Genomic DNA, 23467 nt, shown 5'->3' on the forward strand with positions numbered 1-23467 from the left:
CCTCAGTCAGTCATCGGCTTCGCCAATAAGTGCATCGACGACGACGTCCCCACAGTGACCGTACGCACATATCCCAACCAGTAAACATGCGCTGGAACTTGCACAGAATTTTCACAACATTCAAGTTTGCGCTCAGCAGACCTGAAATTTGCTGTGCCAAACATTTGAGGCAAGGTCTAAGGTGATTTTTTTGATAAAAATAAATGGAATACAGCTAAGCACAGGCAAAATCCTAGAAGAAAACCTGGTTCAGTCTGCTTTCTAACAGATACTGGGAGACAAATTCCCCTTCCAGCAGGACAATAACCTAAAACACAAGGCCAAATAAACATTGGAGTTGCTTACCAAGACAACGTTGAATGTTCCTGAGTGGCGTAGTTACAGTTTTGACTTAAATCTACTTGAAAATCTATGGCAAGACTTGAAAATGGCTGTCTAGCAATGATCAACAACCAATTTGACAGAGCCTGAAGAATTTTGTGCAAATATTGCATAATCCAGGTGTGCAAAGCTCTTTAGACTTACCCAGAAAGACTCACAGCTGTAGTCGCTGCCAAAGGGGGATTGTAACATTGACTCAGGTGTGTAAATACTAATGTAAATGAGATCTGAATTTCATTTTCAAAACATTTGCTAAAATATCTAAAAATGTGTTTTCACTGTCATTATGGGGTATTGTGGGTAGAAGGGTGGGAAGAAAAACTATTTCATCCATTTAGAATAAGGCTGTAACGTAACAAAATGTGGAATAAGTCAAGGGGTCTGAATACTTTGTCACTGTACATATACAGTGCATTCGCAAAGGATTCAGACCCCTTCCCCTTTTCCACATTTTATTACATTACAGTCTTATTCTAAAACACACAATACCCAATAATGACAAAGCAAAAACAGGTTTTTAAAAATATGTTGGCAAATGTATTAAAAATAACAGAAATACTTATTTACATAAGTATTCAGACCCTTTGCTATGAGACTCGAAATTGAGCTCAGGTGCATCCTGTTCGCATTGATCATCCTTGAGTGGAAAGGCACACACCTGCCTAGATAAGGTCCCACAGTTGACAGTGCATGTCAGAGCAAGAGTTCTTTAGTAAAAACCAGCTAAAGGACTGACCATGAGAAACAAGATTCTCTGGTCTGATGAAACCAAGATTGAAATCTTTGGCCTGAGTGCCAAGCGTCACGTCTGGAGAAAAACTGGCACCATCCCTATGGTGAAGCACGGTGGAGGCAGCATCATGCTGTGGGGATGTTTTTCAGCGGCAGAGACTGGGAGACTAGTCAGGATCGAGGGAAAGATGAACAGAGCAAAGTACAGAGAAAATCTTGATGAAAACTTGCTCCAGAGGGCCTCCCGGGTGGCGCAGTGGCCTAGGGCACTGCATCGCAGCGCAAGCTGTGCCACCAGAGTCTCTGGGTTCGCGCCCAGGCTCTGTCGCAGCCGGCCGCGACCGGGAGGTCCGTGGGGCGACGCACAATTGGCCTAGCGTCGTCCGGGTTAGGGAGGGTTTGGCCGGTAGGAATATCCTTGTCTCATCGCGCTCCAGCGACTCCTGTGGCGGGCCGGGCGCAGTGCGCGCTAACCAAGGGGGCCGGGTGCACGGTGTTTCCTCCGACACATTGGTGCGGCTGGCTTCCGGGTTGGAGGCGCGCTGTGTTAAGAAGCAGTGCGGCTTGGTTGGGTTGTGCTTCGGAGGACGCATGGCTTTCGACCTTCGTCTCTCCTGAGCCCGTACGGGAGTTGTAGCGATGAGACAAGATAGTAATTACTAGCGATTGGATACCACGAAAATTGGGGAGAAAAGGGGGTAAAATTTATTTATTTTTTAAAAAGAAGAGAAAAAAAGAAAACTTGCTCCAGAGCGCTCAGGACCTCAGACTGGGGTGAAGGTTCACCTTCCAACAAAACAATGACCCTAAGGACACAGCCAAGACAACGCAGTAGTGGCTTAGGGACAAGCCTCTGAATGTCCTTGAGTGGCCCAGACAGAGCCCGGTCTTGAACCCAATTTAACATCTCTGGAGAGACCTGAAAATAGCTGTGCAGCGTCACTCCCCATCCAACCTGACAGAGCTTGAGAGGATCTGCAGAGAAGAATTGGAGAAACTCCCCAAATACAGGTACGCCAAACTTGTAGCGTCATAACCAAGAAGCTGTAATTGCTGCCAAAGGTGCTTCAACAAAGTACTGAGTAAAGAGTCTGAATACTTATGTAAATGTGATATTTCAGGTTTTTATTTTTAATACATTTCTAAAAAGCTGTTTTTTCTTTGTTATTATGAGGTATTGTGTGTAGATTGATGAGGGGGGTAAAAAACAATTTAATACATTTTAGAATAAGGCTGTAACGTAACAAAATGTGGAAGAAGTCACAGGGTCTGAATACTTTTCGAATGCATTGTAGGTAGGGGTAAAGCGATAGGGCAACAGGATGGATAAACAGTAGCAGCAGTGTAATATTTGTATTTATTTAACCTATATTTAACCAGGATAGACCCAATGAGGTTAAAACCTATTTTGCGAGGGCGACCAGGCAAGATGGAAAACTACACATAAGAGTGTACATAAAATCTTACAACAAAAAATACACACAAAAGACAAAGTGTCACAACTTACAGATACATTTAAAGATTAGAAACAACTGCATCCATCAAAAACAGTGCCGTCGATCAGAGTCTTAAACAGGCAAGTACGCTAACTCCCCTAACTGTAATATCTATGGCAGCATGTTCCAGGATGAAGGGGCATTATGGGAAAAACATTGTTTCCCCATCTCAGTTCTAGCCTTAGGAACAGACAAGGACAGCAGCGACTGTGAAAGAAGACTGTATTGAGTGACTGATCTGGTCAGTAAGGAACAGAGGGAGTTGTCCTATCAATGCTTTGTACACAAAAGTGCACCAGTGCTTTAGCCTCCTGGTGTAGAGAGAGATCCATTGCATCATGGCATTCAAATCACAGTGATGGGTGAGTGATCTAGAATTTGTGATAAATCTTAACGCACGATGATACACTGTGTCCAGAGTTAAGGTACATGCTGAGGCCTGCATATAGACAATATCACCATCATCCACACGATAAAAAAAAAGTGCTTTGAACAAGATCCTTTCTGACTGACATTGAAAAGCAAGGTTTGTTCCTAAAATAGAAACCCAATTTCAACTTCAGTTTCTTGGTCAAGTTATCAATGTGCTGTTTAAATGTGTTGCTAACTTGAATATATGAGGGAGGAAGAGGTTAGACCCTTTAAATCCAATGATATATATTAAAGAATCAGAATACATTAGTGTGGAAATAAACTACTCCTTGTTGAATTTCTAACCCACAGTAATTTTACAATACAATTGTATTCATGTTGCAGATGTTCTTACCCAGAGAAACAGTCAAATACAACATTACATACTTTTTCTAAATAAGTGGTGTGAAAAATTGAGAGATTGTGGGGTTATTTCAGAGGAGATAAAAATACCAATATTGTGCATCCTCTGCACTTAGGCAGCACTTCGGCCATGTATCTATTACAGTGTGTAGCCCAAGACTCCACTACACCATTTAGTAGGCACATTTTTTATTGATTCAATTTCAGATAGACTAATGTTACAGTAACATTCATTCATTGGAGGCTGGGATTGTGCACCGACCTTCTCCACCTTGCTCTGCAGAAGGGCTTCTACTCCCTGATATTGATATAAATAGCCAGCATCTAAGCACCATGGGCTGATGGGATGCTGGATGACCTGTTCAATCATGAGTTTGGCTAAGTTAGCCCAAATAGAGAGGCAGGTATTAATAATCCACACTAGACCATAAGGTCACATGACATAGGGAAACAGACTTAAACGCCCACAGTAGAAATCCACTTTTTCAAGCGGAAAGACGATGGCCAGAGCTTACCCATAATGTTAAGTCATCATTTTAGTCAAAGTATGATATAAACTCAGCAAAAAAGAAACGTCCTCTCACTGTCAACTGCATTTATTTTCAGCAAACTTAACATGTGTAAATATTTGTATGAACATAACAAGATGCAACAACTGAGACATAAACTGAACAAGTTCCACAGACATGTGACTAACGGAAATGGAATAATGTGTCCCCGAACAAAGGGGGGGTCAAAATCAAAAGTAACAGTCAGTATCAGTTGTGGCCACCAGCTGCATTAAGTACTGCAGTGCATTTCCTCCTCATGGACTGCACCAGATTTGCCAGTTCTTGCTGTGAGATGTTACCCCACTCTTCCACCAAGGCACCTGCAAGTTCTAGGATATTTCTGGGGGGAATAGTCCTAGCCCTCACACTCCGATCCAACAGATCCCAGACGTGAGATCTGGGCTCTTCACTGGCCATGGCAGAACACTGACATTCCTGTCTTGCAGGAAATCACGCACAGAACGAGCAGTATGGCTGGTGGCATTGTCATGCTGGAGGGTCATGTCAGGATGAGCCTGCAGGAAGGGTACCACATGAGGGAGGAGGATGTCTTCCCTGTAACGCACAGCGTTGAGATTGCCTGCAATGACAACTAGCTGTCTGATGATGCTGTGACACACAGCCCCAGACCATGACGGACCCTCCACCTCCAAATCGATCCCGCTCCAGAGTACAGGCCTCGGTGTAATGCTCATTCCTTCGACGATAAACACGAATCCGACCTTCACCCCTGGTGAGACAAAACCGCAACTCGTCAGTGAAGTGCACTTTTGCCAGTCCTGTCTGGTCCAGCGACGGTGGGTTTGTGCCCATAGGCGACGTTGTTGCCGGTGATGTCTGGTGAGGACCTGCCTTACAACAGGCCTACAAGCCCTCAGTCCAGCCTCTCTCAGCCTATTGCGCACAGTCTGAGCACTGATGGAGGGATTGTGCGTTCCTGGTGTAACTCAGGCAGTTGTTGTTGCCATCCTGTACCTGTCCCGCAGGTGTGATGTTCGGATGTACCGATCCTGTTCAGGTGTTGTTACACATGGTCTGCCACTGCGAGGACGATCAGCTGTCCGTCCTGTCTCCCTGTAGCGCCGTCTTAGGCGTCTCACAGTACGGACATTGCAATTTATTGCCCTGGCCACATCTGCAGTCCTCATGCCTCCTTGCAGCATGCCTAAGGCACGTTCACGCAGATGAGCAGGGACCCTGGGCATCTTTCTTTTGGTATTTTTCAGAGTTAGTAGAAAGGCCTCTTTAGTGTACTAAGTTTTCATAACTGTGACCTTAATTGCCTACCGTCTGTAAGCTGTAAGTGTCTTAACAACCGTTCATCAGGTGCATGTTCATTAATTGTTTATGGTTCATTGAACAAGCATGGGAAACAGTGTTTAAACCCTTTACAATGAAGATATATTAAGTTATTTAGATTTTTACGAATTATCTTTGAAAGACAGGGTCCTGAAAAAGTGATGTTTCTTTTTTTGCTGAGTTTATTTGGGCTTGAGGTGAAAAATCCGAACTACCCACTTCGTGCATATCGGTGTGAAAGAGGTGTCTTTCATGTGAAATTACATACAAATTATTTTCAGCCTACATTTCGTTTCAGGGCTGGGTTTTATTTCAATGTTCCCACCTAACAGCATGGCATTGTTTACTAATCAGAAACAGCTGCAAAGTTATTCCTCTTTGTGAATGAGATGAGTCAAACAGCCGTGTGTCCACTTGGCCACGGCGCAAATAAAACAGAAAATTATCATAATCCATTGGATAATTTGTACAGTTACAAAAAAAATTGGTTCAGTCTGTATTAACAATATAAATCTCTGAACATTTTAGAAATGGTATAATTGCGTGATATGATAGCCTTTTGCAAACCTGCTCCCCCCCGTCACCCCAAGATGAATGGTTTTGTCCACTAAAGTTTTGAGTCACTACATGCTCCACTGCTTTGATTGGTGTAACATTAGCTAGAAACAACAAGTGTTTATCCAGATAGCGAAAAGTCACCCACGAAAGAAAATTCAAGGCTCTTATAGTTACAGTTGAAGTCGGAAATTTACATAGACCTTAGCCAAATACATTTAAACTCAGTTTTTCACAATTCCTGACATTTAATCCTAGTACAAATTCCCTGTCTTAGGTCAGTTAGGATCACCACTTTATTTTAAGAATGTGAAATGTCAGAATAATAGTAGGGAGAATGATTTATTTCAGCTTTTGTTTCTTTCATCACATTCCTAATGGGTCAGAAGTTTACATACACTGAATTAGTATTTGGTAGCATTGCCTTTAAATTGTTTAACTTGGGTGAATTGTTTTGGGTAACCTTCCACAAGCTTCCCACAATAAGTTGGGTGAATTTTGGCCCATTCCTCCTGACAGAGCTGGTGTAACTGAGTCAGGTTTGTAGGCCTCCTTGCTCACACACGCTTTTTCAGTTCTGCCCACACATTTTCTATGGGATTGAGGTCAGGGCTTTGTGATGGCCACTCCAATACCTTGACTTTGTTATCCTTAAGCCATTTTGCCACAACTTTGGAAGTATGCTTGGTGTCATTGTCCATTTGGAAGACCCATTTGCGACCAAGCTTTAACTTCCTGACTGATGTCTTGAGATGTTGCTTCAATATATCCACATCATTTTCGTCCCTCATGATGCCATCTATTTTGTGAAGTGCACCAGTCCCTCCTGCAGCAAAGCACCCCCATAACATGATGCTGCCACCCCCGTGCTTCACGATTGGGATGGTGTTCTTCGGCTTGCAAGCATCCCCCTTTTTCCTCCAAACATAACGATGGTCATTAAGGCCAAACAGTTCTAATTTTGTTTCATCAGACTAGAGGACATTTCTCCAAAAAGTACGATCTTTGTCCTCATGTGCAGTTGCAAACTGTGGTCTGGCTTTTTTATGGCGGTTTTGGAGCAGTGGCTTCTTCCTTGTGGAGCGGCCTTTCAGGTTATGTCGATATAGGACTCGTTTTACTGTGGATATAGATACTTTTGTACCTGTTTCCTCCAATATCTTCACAAGGTCCTTTGCTGTTGTTCTGGGATTGATTTGCACTTTTCGCACCAAAGTACGTTCATCTCTAGGAGACAGAACACGTCTCCTTCCTGAGCGGTATGATGGCTGCGTGGTCCCATGGTGTTTATACTTGCGCACTATTGTTTATACAGATGAACGTGGTACCTTCAGGCATTTGAAAATTGCTCCCAAGGATGAACCAGACTTGTGGAGGTCTACAATTTATTTTTCTGAGGTCTTGGCTGATTTCTTTTGATTTTCCTATGATGTCAAGCAAAGAGGCACTCAGTTTGAAGGTAGGCCTTGAAATACATCCACAGGTACACCTCTAAATTGACTCAAATGATGTCAATTAGCCTATCAGAAGCTTCTAAAGCCAAGACTCAATTTTCTGGAATTTTCCAAGCTGTTTAAAGGCACAGTCAACTTAGCGTATGTAAACTTCTGACCCACTGGAATTGTGATACAGTGAATGAATTATAAGTGAAATAATCTGTCTAAGCAATTGTTGGAAAAATGACTTTTGTTATTTTTAAGTGTATGTAAACTTCCGACTTCAACTGTACATGTCCTGATCAAAGTAATTTTAGCCTATCATTTCACTTCCCTTGTGAGAATCATGAGCATGGGCTGACTTGGCTTTGCTGTAACCACAGCTGAAGACTGCTAGCAGCCTACCACAAGATTGCACCGTGTCCAATACAAGTCGTGGGTCCTCTTCCTTTGTGCGCACTGTCACTGTGTCCATTTCCATCTTGTCTAGCGTTGTCTAACATTTCACATAAACCCTGTTTCTTGTCTGCGTTGAAGTAGCAGTCCTTGTACCTAGCATCAAGCATAGTGGCGACAGTATCGAGGCTCAGAGAGAATACCACTGAATCACTTGTTCACAGCCTCTAGTAGAGTACTTTTGCAAGTTTTAACCCCGCGGTCTGTGTCGGCAGTTTTGTTGTACAAAATCCTCGTCGACCCACTGTGCTGTCAGACTCAGCATGCTCATGAGCAGTGTCCAAAATGTACTTTTTGTCTGAACTGCCAAGGGGACTGGTAGATGAAAAAAATCCACCAGCCAAGCATATTTTTTACCAGGCAAAATAATAAATTGTCACAAATACATTCATTTCAGTACATGTTGAATACAAACTTTAAGAAGCCAGAGCAAAATTTGAAACAATTGTAATATATTGATCAACGGTTAATCAAATCAAGTTCATTTGTAGAGCACATTTAAAAACAACTGTAGTTGACCAAAAGTGCTGTACAGAGTGCAAAAACGCTAAACATTGGGCACACAATGAAATAAACAAAACATATCAGATACAATGAATAAGAGTACATAGATGTGTAAACAGGGCAACAGCAATGGTAAAATACAATTATGAGAAGTGCAGTGAACTGGTGCTCTCCTGATACAAAGGGGAAACAGGGGAAGCAGGTCTACAAATCCTTTACTTTGAGTAGAAATACCCTGATTAAATACAGGTAAAAAAGAGGCTTATCAGATGCTGGCTAATTTTGGCTGTGGCTAGATTTAATTTCCCAGCCTGAATACAACTGAAGAAGTTTTGAACTCAAAATTCTACTGAAGTATTTGCTATTAAATGTACTTAAGGATCAAACATAAAACTAAATTTGAAGGTTTTGTAAACCTATCAGATGCTTAATCATTTTAATCAACTTAAACCTCAGACTCCTCACCCCTTACCCTCTACCGTGCATGGTCCATGAAGTCTGCCCTCCTGCTCCTGACAAAGTCCTGGTGTCACAGCATCACAACTTTTAACGGATCATACTCCCTGATCTCTGGAGAGGACAGCTGGACCATAAGGAGATCTGACAGTGAGTCAGACTTTAGGTTGGACTGCCAATCGGTTTTCACCTGTTTCATGGTATTAAAACCTCTTTCACATTCAGCTGTGGAGGCAGGGAAGGACAGGACCAGGTCAACCAATGCCAGAAAATCAGGACAGGAATGCTGATGGCTCCTGTTGACACGGAACCAGGACATCTTCTGCAGACCTGGACTCTTGGTACATCAGCACCTTCAGGACAGTCCACTGGTCAGGGATCCTTTCAACATGGATGCCAGAGGTCTCCAGGACAGGCTTGAAGTGGTCCACCAGGGTTTCCAGTTCAGTGTCACCAAAATCTAGAATAATTAAATACATTACAACAAGCATCATGCAGTTTTAATTCTCAAACTATAAAAATATGATCATGAACCTGAACCTAACCTGACTGACCGGTAATACAAAACAAAGTAACCTGCTGCTGCATCTCCTGACTCTGGCCAGTTGGTGAAGCTGGTGGCACACAGGACCCTCACACTGGCATCCTGGAACCTGTCAGTCATACTCTCGACTAGCCTGTCAAGCATTTTATCCTGTGATGTGATGAGGGTCTTGCTGTCACCTCTGGTCAGCAAAATTCCCTCATATCTGTTGGCCATTGTGGCCTTCATCATGGGCCCTTCTCTGATGATAAAAGGCTCCTTTTACCATCCTTTCAGAATTTTCCTTTACAACACACTCTCACTCTCTCTCCTGCTCTTATTGACATAATCCTTTCTTAAGTTAAGTATTTCTTATTGCAGTTTAAATAAACATACCTGGTTTTGTACTTCTTAAGTACTGCCTGTGTTGAGCACAAGGAGCTGTGGGCTTCTGCTATGGTGGACCTCTGCAGACAGGCAGACAGGTTGCTCAGGTGTGTTAGAGTGTCATGCAAGAAGCCACAGAAGCGGATAACAACAGCCTCCCTCGCAGTACTGTAGTATTTCCTGGCCTTGGCCTGCTGGACACCTCTGGCATTTTGGGCATCAGCAGATTGAATATGAAATACATAAAGAACAAATAGACAATAAATTGCTGTCCAAAAAAAACTATATTAGATATGACACATTTTATCAGTGCATAAAGCATTGAAACATGATGTAACCGTGTTTGTTGTTATTTACTGGACACTACATATTGATGATGACTTTGAGTACTTAGCATAGCAATCTAGAGCCACTACCTGTTCCAGGTGCTGGACAAGCCCCTGGTAACCTCGCAGGAAGTGGTCCAGTGCACGCAACAGGTGTAAACTCTTTGGCCTGCTTCTCATTTCTATATGTTGAGCCCACAGTGATTCCTTTTTTTCTCTCATCCAAACTGAAAAAATTAAACATCAAATTAATTCAATAATAATTAAATATACAATCATGTTATCCAATACAGCTGGCAGTTGATTGTGCTAAATTAGCCTTCTACCCTTTGTTTACTTAAGAATCAACACGATAAGGCTAGTAAAGTCAATTGTGCCACAATGCTTTAAAATGTAAACAGTCTCTGGAGACAAACAAAATAGAATGTCATAGGAAAGCATGGAGATCCATGTCAGCATCAGTAGGCCTATAATTTTATGGTATTTATACACTATTTTGAGGTGAACCAAAGCTTATCAACGGGTGAGAAATTACCTACAATACTGGACCACGTCTGCTAAATAGACTTAAACTCGCTACAAAAAGTACTAGTCAAGCTACAAGAGTAACAACATGTTCACTTACTCACACATCCACTCGAAGTCAGAAAGTGGTCTCGCCTTCTTGCCAATGGCATGTACAGTCCTAAACAGTATCTTCATCTTCGTGCTGGTCTGCTCTGACATTGCCATTAGCGCCATCACAGAGGGTGTCAAGAGGAGAGGCTGCGATTGAGGCCGGGACATAGACACGCAGGCAATGTGACACTTGCTGTGTGCATGGTCACAAATGTTCTCCAGCTTCATAATTTTATTTCTGATGACAAATTAGTTGTTTCTGCTTTTATCTTTAGCATACTAGCGACACACAGAACAACTCATCACCACAGCCTCCGCATCATACTGTAGCCAGCCTCTTGAAACTCCTTTATCTCCAAACCTCCATTTCTCATAAAACTTTCTTTATGCGATTCGTCCTCCTTTTCATCGGTGGGTTTTCGTTTCAAAGGTTGGCTTACTCCAAGTAAATGTCGCCACATAACAGCTATTTAATGAACGGTAGCTAGCAGCAGACCTGTGGCAAGTGAACGATGTCGAGAAGCCGATGTCCCGTACGGTAAACAGTGCCGTGAAACTAGGAGCACTAGAGATGGTCTGTGGTAAGCTGGCAAACATAAGTAATTTCCTCCGAGCAATCATGCCAGATATCTTATTACATGACAATTTTGGTACAAACATTTACCCGCCAGTGTGGCGGATAGCCTTCTGAGATTCTCGCCAAATGGAAAATCTATCCGCATTTGGTGCTTGGCGGGTGTTCATTTCGGACCCTGCTCATGGGGCTGACATTGCTGGTCCAAATGTCAGTCGTAAAGCTAATAGCAGTGAGGCCAATAGCAAGTAGCTCATGGATGTGCGTTTCAACAATACTGTGTAACTACGGTAGGGCAACATCTGAAAAATTGCGCCTACTTGCTAGTGTGTACCGGGGCTCGAGGTGCTCGACCAGTCAGCAAAAGCCAACATCATCCACAACAGAGAACGGTTGATTGTCAAGGGCAATGAATTCCATTATCTTGGCGTTAATGGATTACGCCTTTGAGTTGTCTCACTGAAATTCTCTTACTCTTTCAAATGACTGCTCGACTTGAACTTGTTTAGTTTTTTTCTGCTTTTGTTCTATGTAGTCGCTGAACGTCTGGGGGTGATGCACTTTCAAATGAGTAATTAGGTTTGTGGTATTGAAAGATTTCACTTTCTCCCCTCTGGAAATAATAGCAGCACAAACGTTGCATATGGCCTTTTTGTTATCTTCCTTCGAAACTTCAAAATAGTTCCACACAGCAGACATTGTGGGCTAGGTTAGGAATGCTGTATTGTACATGTAGTGCTGTATTTTCCGTGGCGTCATTACGTTATCTACCTACGTTATATAGGTATGCACGTCAGCCTTGACATCGGTTTTGTACATCAGCGTTAAACTAGACATCGGGCCGATGCCGACATTTTTAGCTAATATCGGCCGATTCCGATATGCTTACCGATATATCGTGCATCCCTACAATTTATGGAAGATGCCAAAACTTGAGATAATAATAGATGGCGAAGTCAAAGACAGGCCAGTGGTTCCCATCTGTGGCGACATTTTCTCTAAATCAAAGCTTATGACTATCCAGCTCGAGAACCAGCCATAAGCCTTGTTCACATTGGCAGTTTGAAGTAACTCAAATCCAATTTCTTTGCATATCCGATTCTGTTCTTTTTCCTGCAGTCTGAACAGCAAAAAAGCAAAGTATCAGATATTTCGCGCCACATTTCAAACCACCTTCGTAGGTGGTTTGAAGTCAGATACAAATCTGATTCCTGGCCATGCGACTTGTCAGAATGGTCAAATCTGAATTGCCCTCAAGTGGTTTTTAGACTTATTTGGCATATCTTATTGCTTGCTATATAACATTACTCTTAACAGTTTGAGAAGAACATGTGTTAGCTTACTAGCTTGTTTACAAAACAAATGTGTGAATGTGTAAGAAAGTTAAACAGCTACCTAGCTAGCTAAGTGACTGCTGTGGTTATCCAAAAAGGAGTCGTTTTGAAAGTTGGATCATCTTATCCTTTGAGGCTTTAAAAAGTGTTCTTACATTATGATTTTGAACATTCAAAGCAAATGAGAAATGTCCATGGCAGGCATTGTTGTCACCTTAGCTTGCTAAATAACTTCTAAGTGATAGGAAGCATGAGTACCACCAAGCAGCTTACACCACAGCACACACACACCCACAGTTACGATAACAACTAGCGTAGCCATGACAGCAAATGACTGCTGTCTGAACACACAAATCCAATTTGGTCACTTGTAACTTGCTGTTTGGACAGTCATTATTCCAAAACAGATTTGAAAAACAAAACTGATTTGAGCATTAAGGCCTGCAGTGTGAACAAGGCTATAGAGCAAGCTGGCTAATCTTTTGAATACGGTGTACAAAAAAATATATAAAAAGCAACCAATAACATTAGCTAGCTAGATAAGGTTAGCAATATAGCATGCTAACCTTAGCTAGCTAGCCTGACAGCTGTCATTGCCCTATTTGTTGATGTTTATCAACTCCACATGGAAATTATCACACCCAATTCGTGAATAAGTAGCCTTTATTATTCTTCGGAGGTAGAACCGAAACATGCATTTCATGTGGGGGGGACCCACCTCATTATACACTGATTCGTGCAGCCCTGTTTACCTCCTTCTCACATAAGAGTGAGGTTAGTGAGAGCAGGGGGAAGGTGGACAGTGGTGACAGTACAATAACCAGACACTGCAGATGCTCAGGTTACATTCCATCCATACTTCCACTGCAGAGAGGACAAGCAACACATACTTGTCCTGTACTGCCATTGAACCAATGGTACTGCTCTCTTCTGAGGAGTGGCATGGGCAATAAGGGCTTTGCTTTGATCTCCACCCGTCAGACCCAGAGCTAATCCAGTCCCACTATGAAGCAGCATAATCAAGATGTCACACTATTGCACCTGGGGCACAGGTCTATGGCTAGCTAGCACAGCGAAAAATCATAAAGTTTTAGAAGCAGGAGGTGTACGTAGTGAAGTCTAGTCCTCTCAGGTTGATTCATTCTCATTATTCATCTGTAGCATGCCATCTGTCTGTTACCATCAATCAATCTATGTCCCATTTATTTGTCTGTGTTTAGGTCTACCATCACTGATATGGCTTTAAAATAAGGAGCGTGCAAAAATTGGCTTCATTGCAAAGTTTATTTAGGACATTACATTTACTATTAGATTAATACATGGCTACTAGCATTAGGTGTTAAAGAGTTAGTGATCGAGCTAATGTGTTTTGAGTTTCCACTTCCTCAGGTGGTGAATGAGCACCAATTGAATTAGGCCTATATAATATTAATGCATATAAACATGAAGGCAAATTCATGTCTATTGAACAAACAAATCAGACCCTATTTTGACAGTAAAATAACACAAATAGCCTAATTGTCAACCCAAAATTCATGACAATCACTGGATTAAGTTGCACAACAAAATATTTTTAATCAAGCATTCTTGCTTGGAAATGTTAGATGTAACAACTTATTTACTTAATACCATCTCCGTAGTCTATTAGACTTCTTAAAGTATTGTGAATGACTTTGTAAGATGAATGAAATTAATTATATTGTGCGACACCGCAAAACACATTTTTGGGGTGCCACCAAATCATGGGCTAGTCCCACCAACTGAAAAAGTTAGTGACACCAGGGAAAAATGTTAGTCCGGAGCCATGATGATATCAGGGTTGACTGGACAGGGCCTTTTAACATTAGAACCACCTGGCCTTTCAGCCTTCAAGTACCCACTAGAGAACATCGCTGGGCGTTCCATTTAGCATATGCATCAGCTGCATATCAATCCGCAAGGTGTACAAACATAAGCACCAACACTTGATAAATAGTGCATAAACTATTGTAAATGATGAATTGAATGAAGAAATATAAACATTAAAAAGGATATGTTTTATATAATTCTACAAAGTCCTAGAAAAAAACATAGGCCTATAGCCTATTTTCATTTCCCTTACAATAAAAAATTATGTAATCTATTTGATCAACTTTATTTGTAGATTTGATTAGTAATAGAGTTACAGTAATTAATGAAGTCCAGTTACAGCTTATTTTTGACAAAGTAGAAACTAAAAATATTATAATAATATAACCAGCCAGGTGCACAGGTGAAATTGTTTGCCATTTTCCTAAACAAAAGCACAAGCGCATGAACAATTGTAAAGGATAAATAGCATAAAGAAATATTTTTGTTAATATATTCATGACAAGACATAAAAAGTCATTTGTTGATTGTATCGGACACTGTATTGTGTCCACAGTTTTCATGGGCCTTGTTTCGTGTGCACCTGCCGCAGGTGTCGCATAATCTTTCTTAAGCGGTTGCGTGGAATGCTCCACCCCATACCTATCAGACCAAAATGACTCCACATCAACGCTCTTCCACCATGTGCCCCGCAGACATATAAATGTCCAATAAAAGCTTTAAGTCCAGACATGTCCCACATACTGTTTCCTTTTCTGTGCGCATGAGCAACAGTACAATCGCTGATGTGCTGCAACATCTACACGTCACATACCGTAAACTCGTCACTCTTTTCTTCCCAAACCGTGCCATCCCTCCCCAATTCCAGTCTCATCGTGGCATTTGAGATCACTATCTCAGTTGGCTCTGTTCTGGTTTTTCTGCGGCGAGGTTCAGGTATCGGAGGCGAAGGATCGGAGGCGAAGGATCGAAGTGAACATCAGAATCAGATGAAGACTCATCAGCAACATCGATTTCAAGCTCAATATCCGATCCTCCATCCTACTCCAACTTATCTAAATGCTGCAGCATTTGCAATGCCGTCAGTGCGTACATTAGTTTGTTTCGGCTTGCCATTGTGAACTACACACATTTTATTTTGTACTCAGTGTCTGATTTGACTCTCAAGAGGGGAAATTATATACCAGTTCCAGCCTTTCATAATAAAATAATTAGACCACACACAATTCTTCATCATCATTACACTATTGTTCTAAATTCAATCCTCATCATTCAGATCAAATTCAATCACCCTTTTCACCCTCCTCATCATTCAGTTCATTGAAGTCACATGCACCATTATCTGTTCCTATCTGATTTCTATCGCCCACTCATCCATTAAAAACAGAATAGAATATTTTAATTGTACGTTTAGTATGTTACTCTTTTTTGCTTAGTAGCCAGAGCAATGCTGCCGTGAGAGTGGTCTTGTGCTGAATGCATGGGCAGCATAGATATTCTTGGAAAAAGTTACATTTGGAAATCTTGAATTTTGAGAGATATTTGATGAAGGTAAGTGTCTAGAAACTGCAGAACATGCTCTTTCTGATACTATAGAAATCTAAATGTTTTATCTGCATGTGACTGAAGGAGGATTTCATAAAGTAAGCTGTGTGTGAATACTTTCTGAATGCACTGTAGATTGGGTGAGAGAAAAAAAATCTTTGTAATTAATTTTGAATTCAGGCTGTAACAACAAAATATAGAATAAGTCAAGGGGTATGAATAAGTCAAGGGGCGGCAGGTAGCCTAGTGGTTAGAGTGTTGGGCCAGTAACCGGAAGGTTGCTAGATCGAATCCCCGAGCTGACAAGGTAAAAATCTGTCGTTCTGTCCCTAGACTGTTCCTAGGCCGCCATTGTAAATAAGAATTTGTTCTTAACTGACTTGCCTAGTTAAATAAAGGAAAAATGAATATTTTCTAAAGGCACTGTCAAGCGTGCCAATGATGAAGCATTCTGTGCTGAACAAGACCTCTTGGCTACTTACTGGCTTGAGGAGCTTTCAAGAACGCTGAATTTACCGTTTCCTATTGTATTTGTCCAGTTTGTGTGCCGTGCTTTGAAGAATTTAAGTGGCGCTTGGGTGAGCTGATGAATACAACAACAACACCACTCAAGAGCACCCAATGTCTGGACCAGAGGGGACACGGTTCCCACAAAGGGTGGGGATTTAAAGGCCATGATACCATTGCTAGCTAGCTACGTCGTGAGTCATCATGCCTACACAGTGTTATTCATATAGCAACTAACATTATCTACTTCTTCAAAATGTAGACTGCCTGCTAACTAGCCTGTTACTGTAAACAATGGTCTACGTTATGTTTCAATGTTCTCTTTAGTTAGCTAACCAATAACTACGCTAGTTATCTGCATGTCATGCTCCTCGTCAAGCAGACGTTGGCGTCCTTAGCTAGCTAATGTTACACATGGACATGACTAGCTAAAAGTGTGTTGCTATTAATGTGACTTTATTCATTTGGAATTATATAACTTGCTGCTTGGCAATCCCTACTAGTTAATGCTGAGCAGGTAGGTAGGTAGCTAGCGCTTGACAATGTAGCTAGCTAAGTTAACTAACGTTAGCTGTGTTCGCTTTCTCCAAGAAAACATTCGAAATGCAACCATTGAGATGCAGACTAACAGTACTCACCTCCTGCTCAGTGTCCCCCTGCTCAGACACACCGATTTCACTGGGCAGTTCAGCCAGATCCGTGACCCGAATCAGTCCATCGTGAAGGAAAATAGTCTCTTCCTTCACTGACAACCACTGGGACGAATCCACGGCCCCGGAGCCCATCTCTCTCTCCTCCGAGAAAAATGCCAGAAAGGTCGATCATTAAAACAAATCAAATCCGAAATGACAACAACACTACCCGACAGACATGCTGTCAGTCAGATGAGAAACTCAGACCTACTCCGATCCAGCTAGGTAGCTTGGTAACGCCAATCGTACAACCAAATATTTGTGGGTACCACTTTGCTGCTACGGGTGCTAGCTATCGAGGCTTGCTAGCGAACATAGGTCGGCCAGCTGATCGCACTGTGTGGGGCAGGTTCTTTCTTCAGCTACCAACTGTACCATTGAGCCTATCGTACTGTCTTTACAGAGCAGTGGGCGTGACGCTGTCTCTAAACCGTAATATTTAGAGCATAGTTTAGTAATTGACTGACTTCTCCAGCTGAACACGAAGTCTGAGCATAACCAAAACACGATAAGAATGCAGGAAAAACGGCTCCGATGGTGGTCCAACAACTGATTATTAGTGGCCGGACAGATAATGGAAACCCCACAGCTGTCGGTGAAACGCCATGTTTCTTAGGCCAACAGTTACTGTTCCCAGCATACATTGTGCTTTAGCCTACAATAAACATGTCAACAAATTTAACCCCCAAAATATAAATTTATTATCAATACTAAGATTGTATGTATGTATCGTCATAGTTTGTTTAATACTCATGGTTTCATTTGTACATTTTCTGATTGCGGTGACAATGTAGGTACATTATGATGATCTGACACAATATTCAAAGCAAAAGCCTTTAGGTATGAAGTGAAACACTGTTTACACTACACAATTCAACATTATCCACTGATGACACTCAAATTAAGAAACCATTATTAATTAATATGTGTAAAGGTCAATCCCCTTACTGTTAAAGGTACGGGGCGCCACCTCCTGAGCATTTTTTAAGGCTCTTGGCTGAAAGATAGTGCACCTTCACAACATTAGGGAAGCTTGTAATCTGAGATAACGAAAAACAGAGATTGGTTATATTTAAGTGCTTTAATCGAGAAGTACACAGACTTCATATAAATATATTAAATGAACTCACAACTCTAGTTATTATTTAGTTATTATCTAGTTATTATCATTATTTACAGTTGAGATCAAAGGTTTAGGGTTTGGATCAGGATGGTATTTCGAGCAGCAACTCAAGTCCGTTTTGCACAAGGCTTGCAAAACGTACAGGTTGATGTTAGACAGATGTATTGCATACTGTATACACGATACAAAATGATTCCCATTCTGGTAACTGGTAAGGGTGCTGATGTTTGGGAGACATCAGCCTAGGTTTTTTTGGGCTCAATGATCCTTAGACATAGTTTATAGAGGCGAACAGGAGTCCCTCTTTTGTATCTTTACTTGTGCCCTGAGCATTGTCTTCCTCTTTCCTCCATGTTTTAAAATACTTGAATTAGGCCCCCCCACAAAAAATATATATATTTTTTTTAAAATAAAATATAAATATTATATGTTAACACTAGATCCCACAAGCACTGTTTCAACTGTATACAGTATACTGCTATAGCCTATTTATTATTGTTATCACATTGGCACTAGGTAGGACAGTGACACATTGCGTGTAACAATTAGCAATATCAGCTTTGTGAAGAGATCACATTAAAAAGTCTAAGAGCCAGTTGTGGCTCTTTGCAAATATATCACATGTTTTAATTGAGCCAACCTTTTCCCCAAAGACAGTCTTTCAAACTTCACACATCGAGGCAGAATAGAGACAAAAAGTCCTGCAGGACGGATAGGAGAATCTTGGTCCTCTCCAAGTATCTGATCTGACCAGCCAGCAATGTGGTGGAGGAAGCGGAGAAAGATGGAGGGACAGAGGAGAACGAATATCCAAGTAGACAGTAAGTGGATAAGAATTAAGAGATGTTAAGAGAAATACGCAAACAATTTCAGAAAGGAAATAGGGGGGACACAGTTTGCTGGTGTGTGTGTGTATACATACGTGTGTGTGTATGCATGCGTGTGTGCGTAAGAGATGTGTTAATGCATAAAGTAGTTATCTAATCCATTTAAAGGAAGGTAACTGCAAGTTAGAGCAGATCCTCTTAATTAATCACAGTAAATCTAAGAGGGAAAGAGCTCAATATAGAGCCACAAATGTGCCAGAGTGCAAGATTATACTGTATGTACCGGTATACGGCTACTGTCTCACCTGCGGGTAAAATCACAATGTTACAGTCTTTGATTCCATGTTGTGAAGATCATCTCTCTTCTCCAGAGGGGGAATGTTGTATTTACATTCATCCAAATGCTTGAAGGTCCCACAAAGGAGCAGGCTATCTGTAACAGAGAATAAACAGAACATGCTGTAGCTACATGAGTCATGATGATATAACTGATAAATTACACAATTACGACCTTTCCCTTCAATCGGATCCATACTGCTATATATCTATATAGACAAAGCCACATCGTTTGTTATCCTCCATGGCTGAATTTTTACTAAGGCAGTTTGTATTATACTTCACAACACAAAACCACTGTTTGTGATCAGGTGGTTTTCTTGGTTATAATATTGTCCATGCTATGGACCCTAACTATTCAAACTACTTTCTTTACGGCTTTCTTCTATTTCGTAACCTCAGAGCACACAGACATGTCATTTGGGCGATGACACTGAAATGTAACAAAAAATATTTCAGGCTTCAGCAACTCTGTTCCCTCACAGTCTGAATGGCACACACATGCAATCCATGTAGTATTCTTCATCTTCTTCTATGATATCATGGCGGTCACACAAACAATCGTTTAGGTGCATGCCGCCACCTACTGGGCTGGAATGTACAATCAAACATGATCTGCCGAATTCTGTACTACCATGAATTAAAAAAATGTAAATCCCTACTAATCCCTACTAACCCACTCCCCCCAAAACCCCTAAACTTGATCTATATCATACTGAAACACTCCACCCTTGGGATTGTTCAGTATGTCAACAACGATTTCAACAGCAACATCTGTTACCCCGAATATCTATTTTGCAGTCTCCACAATAATCTTCAACCTGGCATTTCTGCTTTCCACAACCCAAGTCATATTGATAACCTTACCAATAAAAGCTATGAAGTCAACTTTATTCATTATCAAAGTGACCTTTGACACCGCACATTCATGAGCACAAGATTTCTGAACAGGCCTCCAAACCATGCCAGGACCAGCAGAAACACTAGACCCGACAGTAGGTCCACTTATTACAGGAGCAGCCATGGAAGCTCCATCATTCCACATTGTAGTTCCACCAATCTGTCTTACAGCCTCTGCATATGATACATCATGACTAATTCCATATCTCAGAGCCTCTCTCTGCACCTGGCATCCACCAAATGCTGCACTATGTTCCCCCCATAATTACAACACTTAACCTTCACATTGCTCCCACATTCACCATAATCATGTTCCCCTCCACACTTGACACATCTTTCCTTCCTTGGCATTTAAAAAAATGGGACAAATTCTCTGACATTGAAACTAAGGAATCCTAGCTGTACTTTCCCAGGCACAACCTTCTCAAACCTCAGCAGCACTGATAGGCTTTCACTTCTTTGATCTTCTTTCCTACTGATCAACCTTTTTTCCTCAATCACTCTTCCTCCCTTCACATTTTCTTTAATATCATCTATGTACAAGGGACATGGCTTTTAATCTTCGTCAAATTAAGCTTTTCCATTTTCAGAATCTTCTCTTGCTAGGCCTGGCTACCACAAACTACTAGCAACCTACCATTTCCAATGAATGCATGAATGAATGAATGAATGAGAGAGAGAGAGAGAGAGAGAGACAGAGGGAGAGAGAGAGAGAGAGAAGAGAATACTTAAATTCACACAGGACACCGGATAAGACAGGAGGAATACTCCAGATATAACAGACTGACCCTAGCCCCCCCCACACATAAACTATTGCAGCATAAATACTGGAGGCTGAGACAGGAGGGGTCGGGAGACACTGTGTCCCTGTCCGACGATACCCCCGGACAGGGCCAAATAGGTAGAATATAACCCCATCCACTTTGCCAAATTACAGCCCCCACACCACCAGAGGGATATCTTCAACCACCAATTTACTATTCTAAAACAAGGCCGAGTATAACCCACGAAGATTAACTCCACGGCACGAACCCAAGAACCCCGGGGTCGTCGCCGACCCCGGACTGGGGACCCTCTCCGCAGCCCCCGTACTGGGGACCCTTGCCGCAGGCCCCGGACTGGGGACCGTCGCCGCAGGCCCCGGACTGGGGACCCTCGCCGCAGGCCCCGGACTGGGGACCGTCGCCGGAGGCTCCGGACTGGGGCCCGTCGCCAGAGGCTCCGGACTGAGGACCGTCGCCGGAGGCTCCGGACTGGGGACCGTCGCCGGAGGCTCCGGACTGGGGCCCGTCGCCAGAGGCTCCGGACTGGAGACCGTCGCTGCAGGCTCCGGACTCACCAGGCTGGGGAGACCTACTGGAGGCTTGGTTCTGGGAGCAGGCACAGGACTCACCAGGCTGGGGAGACATACTGGAGGCATGGTCCCTGGAGCAGGCACAGGTCGAACCGGGCTGTGGGTGAGCACTGGAGATCTGGTATTTAAAGCTGGCACCACTCATCCTGGCTGAATGCCCACTTTGGTCCGGCACGTGCGGAGCGCAGGCACAGGACGCACTGGGCTGTGATAGCGCACCGGAGACACAGTGCGCAGAGCCAGCGCAGGATACCCTGGGCCGAAGAGGCGCACCGGAGACCAGGAGCGCTGTGCTGGCACAATCCGTCCTGGCTGGATGCCCCCTCTAGCACGACACATGCAGAGAGCTGGCTCAGAGCGCACCGGGCTGTGAACACGCACTGGAGACACCGTGCGCTTCATCGCATAACACGGTGCCTGACCAGTACCACGCTCCCCACGGTAACCACGGGGAGTTGGCTCAGGTCTGAACCCTAACTCCGCCAATCACCCCGTGTGCCCCCGCCCAAAAACTAATTTGGGGACTGCCTCTCGTGCTTTCCTCGTTGAGCCAACTCCTCGTAACGTCGCCGCTCCGCCTTAGCTGCCTCCATCTCCTCCTTCAGACGACGATATTCTCCAGCCTGCGCCCAGGGTCCCTTTCCTTCCAGAATGTCTTCCCATGTCCACTCTGTCTGCTCCTCTCGGCCACGCCGCTTGGTCCGTTTGTGGTGGGATGTTCTGTCACGATCGCTGTCGTCGTGGAAATGACCGGACCAAGGTGCAGCGTGGTGAGCGTACATTGAGCGTAGACAGCTGCCTCTGATTGGGAACCACGCTCGGCCAAAAACAAAGAAATATAGAACATAGAATGCCCACCCAAATCACAACCTGATCTAACCAAATCGAGAAATAAAAAGGCTCTCTCCGGTCAAGGGAGTGACAGTCTCCCTTGATCCTACATCCAGGCAGTGTTGTGCAGACTCATGATAACTGAGCTTTGGAGGAATACGCAGATTTAAAGAGGAGTCCGTCATTTGCTTTCTAATGAGCATGATCTTTTCGTCAAAGAAGTTCATGAATTTATCACTGCTGAAGTGAAAGCCATCCTCTCTTGGGAATGCTGGTTTTTAGTTAACTTTGCGACAGTATCAAAAACCCATTTTGGATTGTTCTTATTTTCCTCAATTAAGTTGGAAAAATAGGATGATCGAGCAGCAGTGAGGGCTCTTCGATACTGCACGGTACTGTCTTTCCAAGCTAGTCGGAAAACTTCCAGTTTGGTGTTGCGCCTTTTCTGTTCCAATTTTCCTGGAAGCTTGCTTCAGAGCTCGAGTATTTTCTGTATACCTGGGAGCTAGTTTCTTATGACAAATGTTTTTTGGTTTTTAGGGGTGCGACTGAATCTAGGGTATTACGCAAGGTTAAATTGAGTTCCTCAGTTAGGTGGTTAACCATTGATTTTTTTGCGAAGGAGATGTGCCGCGCTGCTCTACTAAGCTATATGGAACTGTTTTAAGAAGGTCATACCAAGGATCATTTTGCTATTTGATTTTGAATTATATATTATAAATATATATTTTTGGCCTTACTGCTATTAGCCCATACAATTTGGTATTTGGTATTTTATTAGGATCCCCATTAGCTGTTGCGAAAGCAGCAGCTACTCTTCCTGGGGTCCACACAAAACATGAAACATGACGTAATACAGAACATTAATATACAAGAAAAGCTCAAGAACAGAACTACATCAATTTAAAAAAAGGCACGCGTAGCCTACATATCAATATATACACACAAACGATCTAGGTCAAATAGGGGAGAGACGTTGTGCTGTGAGTTGTTGCTTTATCTGTTTTTTTAAACCAAGTTTGCTGTTCATTCGAGCAATAAACACATTGAATAACAGATTCACTACATGGAGCAACAGATAGTCCCCCCACAAAATGAAAAG

At 42.6% G+C, this 23467-nt stretch overlaps 1 protein-coding gene and 1 long non-coding RNA gene across 2 annotated transcripts in view; both read right to left on the reverse strand.

Moving 5' to 3' along the window:
- The window catches only part of LOC120063491 (probable E3 ubiquitin-protein ligase HECTD4), a 74453-nt gene extending 56869 nt beyond the window's left edge, over positions 1-17584 (reverse strand). The window contains exon 1 of the mRNA XM_039013870.1: positions 16941-17584. Within this exon, the coding sequence (XP_038869798.1) occupies positions 16941-17087 (147 nt within the window). The 5' untranslated portion in view covers positions 17088-17584. The remainder of the gene's footprint in view (positions 1-16940) is intronic.
- On the reverse strand, positions 7429-12517 carry LOC120062978. The gene is made up of 3 exons (XR_005478447.1): positions 9967-12517; positions 9560-9754; positions 7429-9100 (listed from the first exon to the last, which is right to left on the reverse strand). It is a non-coding gene; the product is annotated as an uncharacterized LOC120062978 (long non-coding RNA).
- Positions 17585-23467: the final 5883 nt, after the last annotated feature.

This window comes from Salvelinus namaycush, chromosome 18 (genome assembly GCF_016432855.1).
Source record: "Salvelinus namaycush isolate Seneca chromosome 18, SaNama_1.0, whole genome shotgun sequence".
In the NCBI taxonomy this organism is placed as follows: domain Eukaryota; kingdom Metazoa; phylum Chordata; class Actinopteri; order Salmoniformes; family Salmonidae; genus Salvelinus; species Salvelinus namaycush.